The sequence below is a fragment of the Neopelma chrysocephalum genome, unplaced genomic scaffold, assembly GCF_003984885.1.
Source record: "Neopelma chrysocephalum unplaced genomic scaffold, ASM398488v2 Primary Assembly neopelma1_26, whole genome shotgun sequence".
Taxonomy (NCBI): Eukaryota; Metazoa; Chordata; class Aves; order Passeriformes; family Pipridae; genus Neopelma; species Neopelma chrysocephalum.
Genome location: NW_020897695.1, coordinates 22,737,612 through 22,750,184, shown reverse-complemented (window position 1 = coordinate 22,750,184; position 12,573 = coordinate 22,737,612). Strand labels below are relative to the sequence as shown.

Genomic DNA, 12,573 nt, shown 5'->3' with positions numbered 1-12,573 from the left:
TGAAATAAACTTCAACTTGCTGTGTGCAGCAATGTATAAGAAATACGGTGAACGTTTGTAAAATGCTCACCCCGCTGCTTGGCCCAAGCTGGCAGGGTGTCCTGGCGCCGTGCCATGCACCCCGTGGCAGACAGGGAGCCCCGCGCCAGGGACAGTCGGCGCCCTCACCGCCGCCCTCTGGTGGAAGAAGGAAAATACTCCTCAATCAGGCCTCCTGTGTTGGAAACTGCAGGACTGTGAACACTGCATAACACTTGGCAGAGAGAGAAACAAGTTATACATATTGTAGTCCATGATGACAGAATAATTCTAATTTTTTCCGAGGTGAATAACATTTTATTATAGCCTATATTTTATCCTTATGAAGCTTTTGTGCTGAGTCTGAGCTAATTATTAAATCATCTTCTCCAGAGTATGAAAATTAAAAATAAAATACTCTTGCTTTATAATGAATTTCTTCTTGCAGGCAAGGGAAAGGAAAAAGATGCCTGTCTGTACTATGGAGACAGATGTTATGCTTCTCCTACTGGGCATGGAGGGAAACATCATGTCAATTCCATGTACTACCATGATGCTAACCTGGGTGAAGAACTTGGTCATTGCTGTGAAGAGACTAAGAAAAAAACACATCAGAAAGAAGAAACTCCAGACTCAATCATTATGAAAGCATTAAAATTAAAGTCTGATCATCTTCCCTTTCTCCTTTCTTTCCTGCCATAAATATCTTTGATTTAACTGAAGACCTACGTGTTATCCTTGAAAGTTGAGAAAAATAGTTTTCAAAAGATTGTGGTAGAGTATGTGTTTAAAAACAAAGATGAAAAAAATTAAAGAAACAACGATGGGTTTCTAAATTACTCTAAGTAGTTGTTAATAATTGGGGTTTAGGTGATGTTACGTGAAAGGTGGGAGTTCAGATTTTTGCTCCTCAGTCCCCCAGGAAAGATGAGACCCTGGTGTCCAACAGTCTGTCAGCATCTTGTAAGGAGACCAACAGATTCACAAGATCGGAGGGTACCTCGACCTCTCTTGTTAGGGGAAACTCAACAGAGCCAGGACCCTTCAGTGGGTCCTGCCAAGGTGTTATCTGCCACCGGCAACTGCAAGGGCTCACTTCAACAGTTTATGGAATAACACTTTGTATTAATACAAATTGTGATAGATTAATAAGGTTTGAAGGTTGTTGGTGATAGTGTCTACTGCAAAAACATGTTTTAAAGCAATCTACTGATACATATATTAAGCAAGCACAAGCTCTGATATGAAGCAATCTAATTAATATGCTATGGAGTAAGGACAAGCAAAAGCTCTAGTCCTAAAAGCAGCATTTAATGCACATAGAGTATATTTCTCACCCAAGGTGTCCCTCGGGGCGGGGAGAGAAGATAGACTCAACCCGTCAACTGATCCCAGTAGTTTTGGTAGAGGTCTACTCCCGTTTTCCCCTTATCCCCAGCTCTCTTTCATACTATTTTCTTTGTGTTTGGGTGGAGTTTGAGTGGCTCTAGTCATAAATACCTTTTATTTTTGATTAGTGTACTTAATGGGAGGGTGGTGGTGGTTGTGGTTTGGCACTTGAGTAGGGGGGTTGACATGGTCGTTGGCTTTAGCAGCAGAACATCTTGATTCTCCCTTGTCGGAGAGGTACTGTATGGTCTCAGTACCACAATGTTCTCCCATTCTGCTGGGATTAGAATGGAGGGGGGCCACATAGTCTTCACTTCGTTCCACACTCCATTCTGTTTCTCTGAGCAGATGTTTATTGTTGTACTGGGGAGTATACGACCTCAGTCCATCCAGGGAATTGCAGCTGCTTTTCACCTTAAAATTCTGAATCCCCTCTAGGTTTAACTGGATCCATCATCTCACAGGTGAAAATCAGGAAACTGACCGTATGACCTTCTGAAAGGAGAACATTGTCTTGCTACTTCTATGTTTACTAAGCAAATGCAATAAAATAACCTAAATGAAGTGAATACTGCTTTAAGGTATTGCTTAGCTGATTGAAAACAGGCAGGATGATTATATTCTTCTGGAATGAAATGCTGTTTCTGCAGGTGCAGGGAAAGGCCACCTTTTTTTTTATGTAATGCTTTTTAGTACCTATTTTGAAATCAAGAATTCCAGGTGAACAGATTGCTTTGTTTTCTTACGTAGAGCAGAGTTAATACTCAAAGAAATACAGATATGGCACTTGATTTAAAAACAGATGTTTGTCCTTAAGGTAGAAGGTAAAAGATAAGTAGTATGAGTGTGTTCGTATACAAAAAAAAATTTGCGGGTTTAGTTATCAATTAATCCTTTATGAATTAGACCTTTTTTTTGTCCAAGCAAAGTCTTGAGGGCCTCTTCTTTGCATTCCTACCCAATTTCTTTTGTCACAAAAATATGCTCTGTAGTCCTCTATGTCCTTTCTTGATCACTTCTCTGAATAAATTCTATGCTAAATTGTTGTATCTATACCTTGTGGCTCCTGTTTGCCCTCCAGGGTTTATAACAAGTGATTTCTTTTCATTTTAGCCACCAGCATAAGTGTGTACTGGTATGATTATGACAGGTTTGGATACCTCATAGTAACATTTTCCCAGGGGACCTTACCTTATTTGCAGTTAAAGTGTTCAAGAAAATTCAGCTGTCCCATTTCTTTTTATCAGTTGGAAATCTCCTTTAGAAGCTTCTAAAATAAGGTTCAGATTTGGACAATCCACAGTTGAATTTTTACTTCAGAAAAATAGAAACCTGGTGTGTATAACACTTTTTAATAAGCTGTACTTAAATGAGATGGTTTATCTTTATAATAATATATTTTATTAATATGTGCCTCCTGGCTGCCAGGGCACTGCTGACTCATATTCAACTTGCCATTGACCAGGATCCCCAGATCCCTTTCCATGGCATTGCTTTCCAGCATCTCCTTCCCCAGTCTGTACAAACATCCAGGTTTGCTCCATCCCAGGTGCAGAATCCAGCACTTTCCCTTGTTGAACTTCATATGGTTGGTGATTGCTGAGGTGTCTCTGCAGGGCTTCCCTGCCTTTGAGGGATCCAACAGCTCCTCCCAGTGTTATGTCGTCTGCAAACTTGCTTAGTATCCCTTCCAGTCCTGCATCCAAGTCATTTATGAAGCTGTTGAAGAGAACTGGGCCTAACATGGAGTCCTGTGGAACCCCACTAGTGACAGGTCACCAGTCTGATGTTACCCCATTCACCATCACCCTCTGTGCCTGACCCATGAGCCAATTGCTCACCCACCACGATGTGTTTATCCAGCTGCAGGCTGGACGTTTTGTCCAGAAGGATACTGTGAGAGACAGTATCGAAAGCTTTACTGGAATCCAAAAAGATGACATCAACTGGCTTCCCTTGATCATCTAGGTGGGTTACCTTGTCACAGAAGGAAATCAGGTTTGGTAAGCAGGACTTTCCTTTCATGAAGCCATGCTGGCTGTAACCAATGGCTGTGCTGTCTTTCAGGTGTTTTTCAATACTTCCCAGAATAATCTTCTCCATAACTTTACCAGGCACTGAAGTGAGACTGACAGGCCTGTAGTTTCCAGGGTCCTCCCTCTTGAAAACTGGGACAACATTCGCCAGCTTCCAGTCAGCTGGGACCTCTCTGGATTCCCGAGACCACTCAAAAGAGAGGTTTTGCAATGACATCAGGTAGCTCCTTTAGGATTCTGGGATGAATCCCATCAGGCCCCATAGATTTGTAGAGATCCAGCTGGAGCAGCAGATCCTGCACAATTTCAGAGTTGCCTGGGAGTTGATTATTCTCAGAGTCATGGTCCTCCAGCTCAGGGCACTGAGACCTCGTTGATCTGTCATCCGTGTTGAAGACAGAGGAAAAGAAAGTGTTAAACACCTGTGCCTTGTCTCTGTCCCTGTTTGTGAGGTGACCATCCTCATCCTGTAAGAGGCCAATGATATTTCTATGCTGCCTATAGCTATTAATATATTTGAAAAACTCTTTTTAGTGTCCCCCACATTTCTGGCCAGCTTCAACTCCAGTTGAGCTTTGGCTGCATGAACTTTCTTCCTACAGCAGCAAGCAGCATCTCTGAATTCTTCCCATGTCACTTGATCTTGCTTCCGCTGGGCGTACACCTTCCTTTTTGCCTTATTTCCAAGGGAAGAGTTGTTCAGCCAAGCCGGCCTTCTGCCTCACCTACCTGACTTCTGACATTTGGGAGTTGCCTGCTCTTGTGCCCTTAAGAGGTGACGTTTGAAAAGTGACCAGCTCTGATAGACCCCAGCACCTGCAAAAACATTTTCCCAGGGGACCTTAATAATTCCCTGAGCAACCTGAAGTCTGCTCTCCTCATGTCCACAGCTGTGGTTTTGCTTGCATTTTTCTTCCTGTCAATGGAGATTTTAAACTTGATCACTTTGTGGTCGCTGTGGCCAAGACCAGTCTCCACTTTGCTCACAAGATCTGCTCTGTGGACAAGCAGTAGATCAAGGAGAGCATCTTTATGAGTCAGTTCCCTTGGGACCTGTTCCATAAAGTTGTCATCCAGGTTTTTTAGGAATCTTCTGGCCTGGATTGTACCAGCTATGTGATGCTCCCGGTCAATTTTTGGCAAGTTGAAGTTCCCCATAAGGACAAGGGCAGTTGACTTGGAAGTGTCCCTTAATTCCTTAAAGAATAATTAATTGGCGTTATCATCCTGGCTGGGAGGTCTATGGCAGACTCCCACAATTACATCCGCACTATTTACCCCTTGATCCTCACCCAAGGCTCTCAACTGTGCCATTGCCAACTGTGAGTTCTTATATATTCTAACCCTTCTATTACATACAGTGCCACACCTTTCCCTCTTTTGCCCTGCCTATCACTCCTGAAGAGCCTGTAACCATCCAACAGGGCACTCCAGTCACAGGTTGCATCCCATCAGGTTTCACTTATGCCAGTGTCAAATCTCTGGGACTGGGCCAAAGCTCTGAGCTCCTCTTCTTTGTTCCTCACACTGCGTACATTGGTGTAGAAACATTTCAGGTGTGGTACATTGTAGCCAATACCTTGTGAAGCAGATTGAGGGATCCGATGAGTGCTTGTTTCCTCAAATTTTGGCGCACTATCCCATGACTCATCACTGGCAAGCCTTGTTTTGCCCCTTTCCTCCTTCCAAACAGGTTCAAAGCTCTGTTAATGAGCCCTGCTAGTTCCTGTGCCAGAACTCTTTTTCCCCTCTGAGATAGGTGCATCCTGTCAGCTGTCAGTAGACCAGGTGTTTAATAGATCATCCCATGGCCAACAAACGCAAAATTTTTCCACTTGCACCAACCTCAGAGCCATGCATTGACCTGATGGATCTGCCTATTCCTATCAGTATTATTCCTTGTTACCAGAAGAATTGAGGAAATCACTACCTGTGCTCTTGATCCCTCTACCAATCATCCCAGGACCCTGAAATGTCTTTTGATTGCCCTTGGACTTCTCTTTGTTATTTTGCTTCTGCCAGTTTGAACAACCAATAGTGGACAGTAATCAGAGGGCCTTATTTAGACTGAAGAGTGTTCTGGTAATGTCCCTTACTCAAGCCCCTGGGAGACAGCAGACTTCCCTGTGAATTGTGTCCGGTCTGCATATCAGACCTGCCATTTCCCTTAGAAGGAAGTCTCCTATTACAACTACCCTTCTTTTCCTCTTGACAGAGGAGGTCTTGATGTGGGGTACAGGTGGTGGTTTTTTTTAGGAGGCCCCACTACCCCACAAGGACCTTTGCCCACTTCACCAGTTGTCTGACCTTCTAGTTCCAGAGCGTCATACCTGTTTTAGAAGGTACCAACCCTTCCTGTCAAATTCTGTGAAGATGGAGGAACCTTCCTCCTGGTATGTGCAGTGACCTGCTTCCAGCCTTCATCTTAACCAGACCCTTGACTAACAGTCCTAACAGTCACTGTATTTTCCTTAGCAGATATTTAAGACTTTATTTCAATGTAGCTGACAAAATTAATTTGTGAAGGGTTTGTTGGGGGTAATTTGTTTCACAACTTTTATGGGCTTTCTTCAGTAAGACAACAGAGTGAATAGCAGCACCCAGGAAGAAAACTATGTCCTTTGGAATTATGGTTGTTTCTTTTTGGTTGTTAATTTAGAATTTCAATTAGTTATGAAGATTTGTATGACTGCTGTATTGGTAACATGAGGGCTGTGCTTTAACAGGTCTACTGAAAATAAAGAATTACTTGGTGTGATGGCCCTTTTCACATGGCACTATGATTTGTCTCTTGCTTTAGAGTTTGGTGAAGGAAGCCCGAGAACTGTGCTTTCAGTTAACTTGCCAAATTTTTTGTCTTTTTTGGAATTGTGTGATTTTTAGAAGAATCTAGTTGCTCAGATTAATAATTGATGTAATATCAAACTATTTCTTGCTAAAAAATTTCTCTAAAAAAGATTTTTTTTTCTTCAATTTCAAGCATCTATTTTATGACAAATGTTTGTAGAATTCTCTTATGTTTTATCAAGGGTTTAGTAAATTAGAAGAAATGGAATTTCCCCTTTACTATAGGAATCTGAAAGTTACGTCTGTAGGACTAGGAGAGTGGTGAAATGTGAACTGATTTTCAGCATGAACCAGTAAGCAAATTAACTTTATATCTTTAATAGATATATCTTTGCCAGAGCCTAAAGGCTAGATGCAAATGTCTCCCTTTCTATAGACAGAACTAAACGGAGATATATCAGCTCTTTGAGTCCTTTCTCTTTCTGTGCTGCATCCCTGTCTGGTATGGCCAGTCTTCGCGAACGAAGATTTTGGGAAAGGTCTTTTACCTTTCAAGCCTGCGCAATGGATTTTTTTAGACACAGCATGCGCTGATCTGAGCCCACCCTTTAATCCTAAGGTTCATCTGCCGGGGCCAAGCAAGCTTGGACAATGGCAGTAAGGTCCTCAGGATGTAGGTTTGTTTAGAGTGACCTTCTCTTAGATGGATGGCCGTACAGGGCTGACAAGCTCCATCTGCCCGGGGGAGTATCCCTGACCGGGAATCGAACCTGGGCCGCGGCAGTGAGAGCGCCGCATCCTAACCACTAGACCACCAGGGGTCCCCATCCCTGTCTGTATGACAGTTTATATGCAACAGAGTGATAATTACAGAGTAGGGCTGCAAATGGGAGTACTTCCTTTTCCATGGGAATTTCCTTGCTTTACTTGTTTGTTGTCATCAGGCAGGAGGAAAAAGATTATAGTGGAACAGTCAGGAGTGTTGATACAGCCTTGGAATTGTTTTATCTGAGTATGTAATACACAGAAAAACAGTCTTCATGAGAATCATTTGAAATTAAGACAAACTATTTTGAGTAATAAAGCTATAATGTGTCTGCCTTCTTTCTTGTCGTTATTCAATAGATACTTTTGTACCTGTAGTTTAATAATAATTTGAAGTTGAAGTCCAGGTTAAAAATCCCATTCATTCTTCTGAAGCACAGTAAAACATTTTATAGGTTTCCAGTGTTTTACATAAACCTATGCTGTGATAGTGGTAAAAGTAGGGGAAAAAACCTATCCTTAATCAAAGGAAAAATCCCATTGAATTTTACATTTTTAAGAAGTTCTACAAAATCAAATGTTTTGGTTGTTAGGAGTTCTGAATTTTTGGCTGCTGCTGTTTCTCATAAATTTTTAATTAACATTCGATAGGCAACTGGAATTTTTGGTGGAAAACCTTCAGTGGTTTATTATTTCAAGAATTTAAGACAATTTTTTTTGTCAACTCATTACTCAAACATGAAGAAATTGAGCTTGTGCTTTCCTCAAACTTTATGGCAAATTTTATTTCCTCATGATTAAATTTGGGGTAGCATTTAGGGTCTGAAAGACAATGTTTCTTTTTTTGTTGAGGCTGGATAGAAAGTGGAGAAAATACGTAGTTGTATCTGCCAATAACCAGGTTTCACAAGCCGTGCAGAAGTAAGCTATTTGCCACTGAAAAGGGGAAGGTCATGCTAATGTTTGTCCTGCTTGTACTTTTTGCTGGGTCTGGTGTTCTTAAGGTCTTTGTACAAGCCAATTCATTTCACAAACACACCAGAAAACTACTTTTTATTGCTGCTGTTAACTTACTGCTATGGTAGTTAGTTAAATTGGCTTACAGCAGATTCTGAGCACTGAAACTCTGTCCAAGGAAGGTGTTGGCAGTATAAGGCCTTGAATGAAAAGGTAGGGAAGTCCCTTTTTGGTGATAGTCAGTGTTGAAGGTAGTTCTTAAGGAATGGCGATGTTAAATTTCTTTCCTACATTTTGTCCTTTAATCAATTTGATTTTGATTGCCATTTGAAGTATTCTAAGTGATGTTTGCTTTTTGAAATAATTCCAAACGGTAGCAGAGCCTTTAAATATGGCATGAGCAGTAGTGTTTTTGTATCCTTGTTTTGATTCTTTCTTCTTGGTTTTTATATCTTTTTGTGGCCAAAGATTCTTCAGTTGCATACATGCCTGTGCAAATACTATGCATAGGCAAAGTAATTTTAAAGTCCACAAAACATCAGTTTTCAAGTTGTAGTGACAGTAATATTTCTGCACTCAGTTCAGACATGCATCCCAGGGTCCTGAGGGAGCTGGCTGATGATGTTGCCAAGCCACTCTCCATTATATTTGAAAAGTCATGTTGGTCAAACAAAGTCACCGGTGACTGAAAAACATTGCTCCTATTTTTAAAGAGCATGGAAAAGAAGACCCAGGGAACTACAGACTGGTGAGCCTCACCTCTGTGCCTCACCTCTGTGCCTGGGAAGATTGTGGAGCAGATCCTCATGGAAGCAGTGTCAACTACCTAGACTTCTGTAAGGCCTTTGACAAGAGTGCTCATCACATCCTTATCTCCAAATTGGAGAGACGTGGCTTTGATGGATGGACTATTCAGTAGATAAGAATTGGATGGATGGACCCAGGCAGAGAGTTGTGTTCAATGAGTCTGCGTCCTGATAGAAGCCATTGATGAGTGGTGTCTCTCAGGGGTATATCTTGGTACCAGGGCTCTTTAATGTCTTTATCGATGACACAGACAGTGAAATCCAGTGCACCCTCAGCAAGTTTCCAGATGACACGAAGCTGAGTGGTGCATTTGGCACAACAGATGGAAGGATGCCATCCAGGGGGACCTGGGCAAACTAGAGAAGAGGGCCCATAGGTACCTCATGATGTTCAACAAGTCCAAGTGCAAGGTCCTGCACCTGGGTCAGGGCAATCCCAGACATGAGTAAAGACTGGGAGAAGGACTCAGTGATGGCCACAAAGATGCTCAGAGGACTGGAACACCTCTCCTATGAAGATGGGCAGAGAGAGCCGTGTTTATTCAGCATGGAGAAGAGATGGCTTTGGGGAGACCTCATTGTGGCCTTCCTGAAGGGGGTTTATAAAAAAGAGGGAGAGTGACTTTTTACACGGGCAGATAGTGATAGGACATAGGAGAATGTATGGTTTTAAACTACAAGAGAGTAGATTTAGATCAGATGTTAGGAAGAAATTCTTACTGTGAGGGTGGTGAGGCACTGGAACAGGTTGCCCAGAGAAGTTGTGTATGTCCCATCCCTGGAAATGTTCAAGGTCAGGTTGGATGGGGCTCTGAGCAACCTGGTCTAGTTAGTGGCACCTGGTCTGGGGGTTGGAATTAGATGATCTTTAAGGTCCCTTACAACCCAAGCCATTCTATGATTCTTTTATCAACATGTAATTCTTTTGACTAGCAATGATATCTGTAAAGTTGGGTACATATTCTTTCTGAAATTTCATTCTGAGAACTCTGAATTCTTTACTGGCTCTGTATTGCGATGTTAGAATCTTAATGTACAATTGTGAAGAGATTATTAATTTGAGTGCTTAAACCATTATTCAAAAAACATTTTTAACTTTCATTATTTTCAATCTGCTTGTAGGCAGAAGCCAGACTTGCAGCCAAACGAGCAGCTCGAGCAGAAGCAAGAGATATACGTATGAGAGAGCTGGAGCGACAGCAAAAAGAGGTAGTGTAACTCGTCAGGAATTCTTAGAAACCTTTACTGAAATTATTAACGTATTTTATTTCTGTATTTGCATAAGATTTTTTCTTTTAGTGTAATTCAGCTGCATGCTAGTATTTTCAGCATTAGGACTGGATTATACTGAAAGTATTCACAATAAATACCTGTAGTCAGGATCTTTATTTTTAAAAAAATGAATAAAATTGGGGTAATATTTACACATACAGTTGCGTGTTGCTCCACACATTTCTCCTAAAGAAAAAGTTTGCATTTCTTGAGAAAAAACCTCTAGAAACTAGGTTTTCAGCAGTCTTGTTATTTCATGGTTATTGTATTTAATTCAGGTTTTGACATTGCATGCGGAAGATTGAGAACTTATTCTTTTTCATTATTACATTCAAATCAATGGATTGCTGATATCTGGTTGTTGGGGGGGGGGGTTTCTGTGGTAATAACAAGTGCAATTTACAAAACAGTTTTTGCCTTAATTTTATACAGTTCTTGTTAGGCTGTAGATTCAGGTTTTAAACTGCTATAGGTATCTGGTATTATACTGAAGATTACATAGCAATTTAACTAGATTTTTCTGAATTTTCAATTGAGAAATCCAGTGTTGTGTGGTGACTAATTTATATTGTAAATGGTTTGTTTGTTTTTCTTTTTACATTCTGTCGTTTTCTCAGCATTCATGTGATAGAAAATGGACTCATATTCAGAAATGGATGGTAGGCTAAAATCACCTGTTGTGCATGTTTTCGCCATTCAGAGAACTAACATAGGATTTGAAGGAAGTAATTAACTAATGGTTTGCTGTGTGTCATTTCAAAGTGTCTTATTACTGAAAGCAATTACTTATAAACTATATATTGATGTGGATATCCAGGGCACTTTATGGCAGCAAAAGAGAACCTATGGAATGACATGTTTTTTCTTAAAATGAAATGTTTTGTGTTTCCACCATATGCTGGCTTAAAGTCATTAATCTATTTTAAATGAAATGAGATTAGTTTCAATTAGGTAAGTGTCTTAACAATAATTGTTTTAATTTCAGTTAACTTTTTGGGCTTGAGTTTTTACCTTTTTTTCTAACTTAGTGGTCTTGCATTTGTATTTTTCCTCTGAGTAACATGGCAAATGCTAGTGTCTTTACAGATGATTAAGTCAACTTTTAGGATTTAAAAATCAACTATAAAAGATTAAAAAACCCCTTGTTTTCAGTTAATAATGATGAAATATTTGGCTGCTTATTCAGATTAAAACTAATAGGGAAGGCATAAAGATAGAGTTACAATCTGAGAAAGCTGCTGCTGAATTTATTCTAATTTATCATAAAATCATTGAATATGCTGAGTTGGAAGGGACCCATAGGATCATCAAGTCCAACTCCTGTGCAGGACACCCCAAGAATCACACCATGTGCCTGAGAGCATTGTCAAATGCTTCTCGAACTCAGACTTGGTGCTGTGACCACTCCCCTGGGGATCATTTTCAGTGCTCAACCACGCTCTGGGTGAAAAAACTTTTCTTGATACCTAACCTGAACTTCCCCTGACTCAACCATTCCCTTGGGTTGTGTCACTGGTCACCCCAGAGAAGAGATCAGTGCCTGTCCCTCCTCTTCCCCTCTTGAGGATGATGAAGACTGCGATGAAGTCTCCCCTCAATCTCCTCCAGGCTGAACAGACCAAGTGACCTCAGCCACTCCTCATACAACTTCCCCTCCAGACCCTTCGCCATCCTTGTGGCCCTCCTTTGGACACTCTCTAATAGCTTAGTGTCTTTTTTATATTGTGGCATCTAAAACTGCTCACAATATTTAAGGTGAGGCTGCACCAGTGCAGAGCAGAGCAGGACAGTCCCCTCCCTCGACCAGCTGGCGATGCTCTGCCTGATGTCCCCCAGGACACGGTTGTCCCTCCTGGCTGCCAGGGCACTGCTGACTTGTATTCAACTTGCCATCAACCAGGACCCCCAGATCCCTTTCTGCAGAGCTGCTCTCCAGCCTCTTGTTCCCTAGCCTATACACACAACCATCCCAGGTGCAGGATCCTGCACTTTCGCTTGTTAAATCTCTCTTAATTTGTTAAGGTCTCTCTGCAGGGCCTCTGTGCCCTTGAGGAAATCAACAGCTGCTCCCAATTTAGTGTTGTCATCAAACTTACTTAGTGTACCTTCGAGTTCTGTGTCCAGGTTGTTAATGAAGATGTTGAAGAGAACTGGGTTTAGGATGGAGCAGAACCCCACTAGTGACTGTTTGCCGGTCTGATGTTACCCCATTCACTATAACTCTTTGTGCCTGACCTATGAACCAGTTGCTCACCGGTCACATAACACGGTTATCCAGCTGTGTGCTGAACATTTTGTTGAGAAGGACACTGTGTGAGACAATATCAGAAGTGAAGTCCAAAAAGATTACATTTATTGTCTTTCCTAGATCAGCTTGGTGGGTTCCCCTGTCGTGGAAGGAAATCAGATTTGACAAGTAGGATTTTCCCCTCACGAAGCCGTGTTGGCTGTGACTGATAACTGAGTTGTCCTCCAGGTGTTTTTCAATACATCTTGTGTGCTGGTTTAAAAAGTTAACCAGCAAGGGAAAATGAACTCAATTC

The 12,573-nt window shown here is 41.4% G+C and overlaps 1 protein-coding gene across 11 annotated transcripts in view; it reads left to right on the top strand.

Annotated features, from left to right (window-relative positions):
• LRRFIP2 (LRR binding FLII interacting protein 2) overlaps window positions 1–12,573 on the top strand; it is a 63,538-nt gene that overhangs the window by 16,972 nt on the left and 33,993 nt on the right. For all 11 annotated transcript variants that reach the window (XM_027675901.1, XM_027675912.1, XM_027675908.1 and 8 more), the window contains exon 3: window positions 9,881–9,967. In XM_027675901.1, the coding sequence (XP_027531702.1) occupies window positions 9,881–9,967 (87 nt within the window). The remainder of the gene's footprint in view (window positions 1–9,880; window positions 9,968–12,573) is intronic.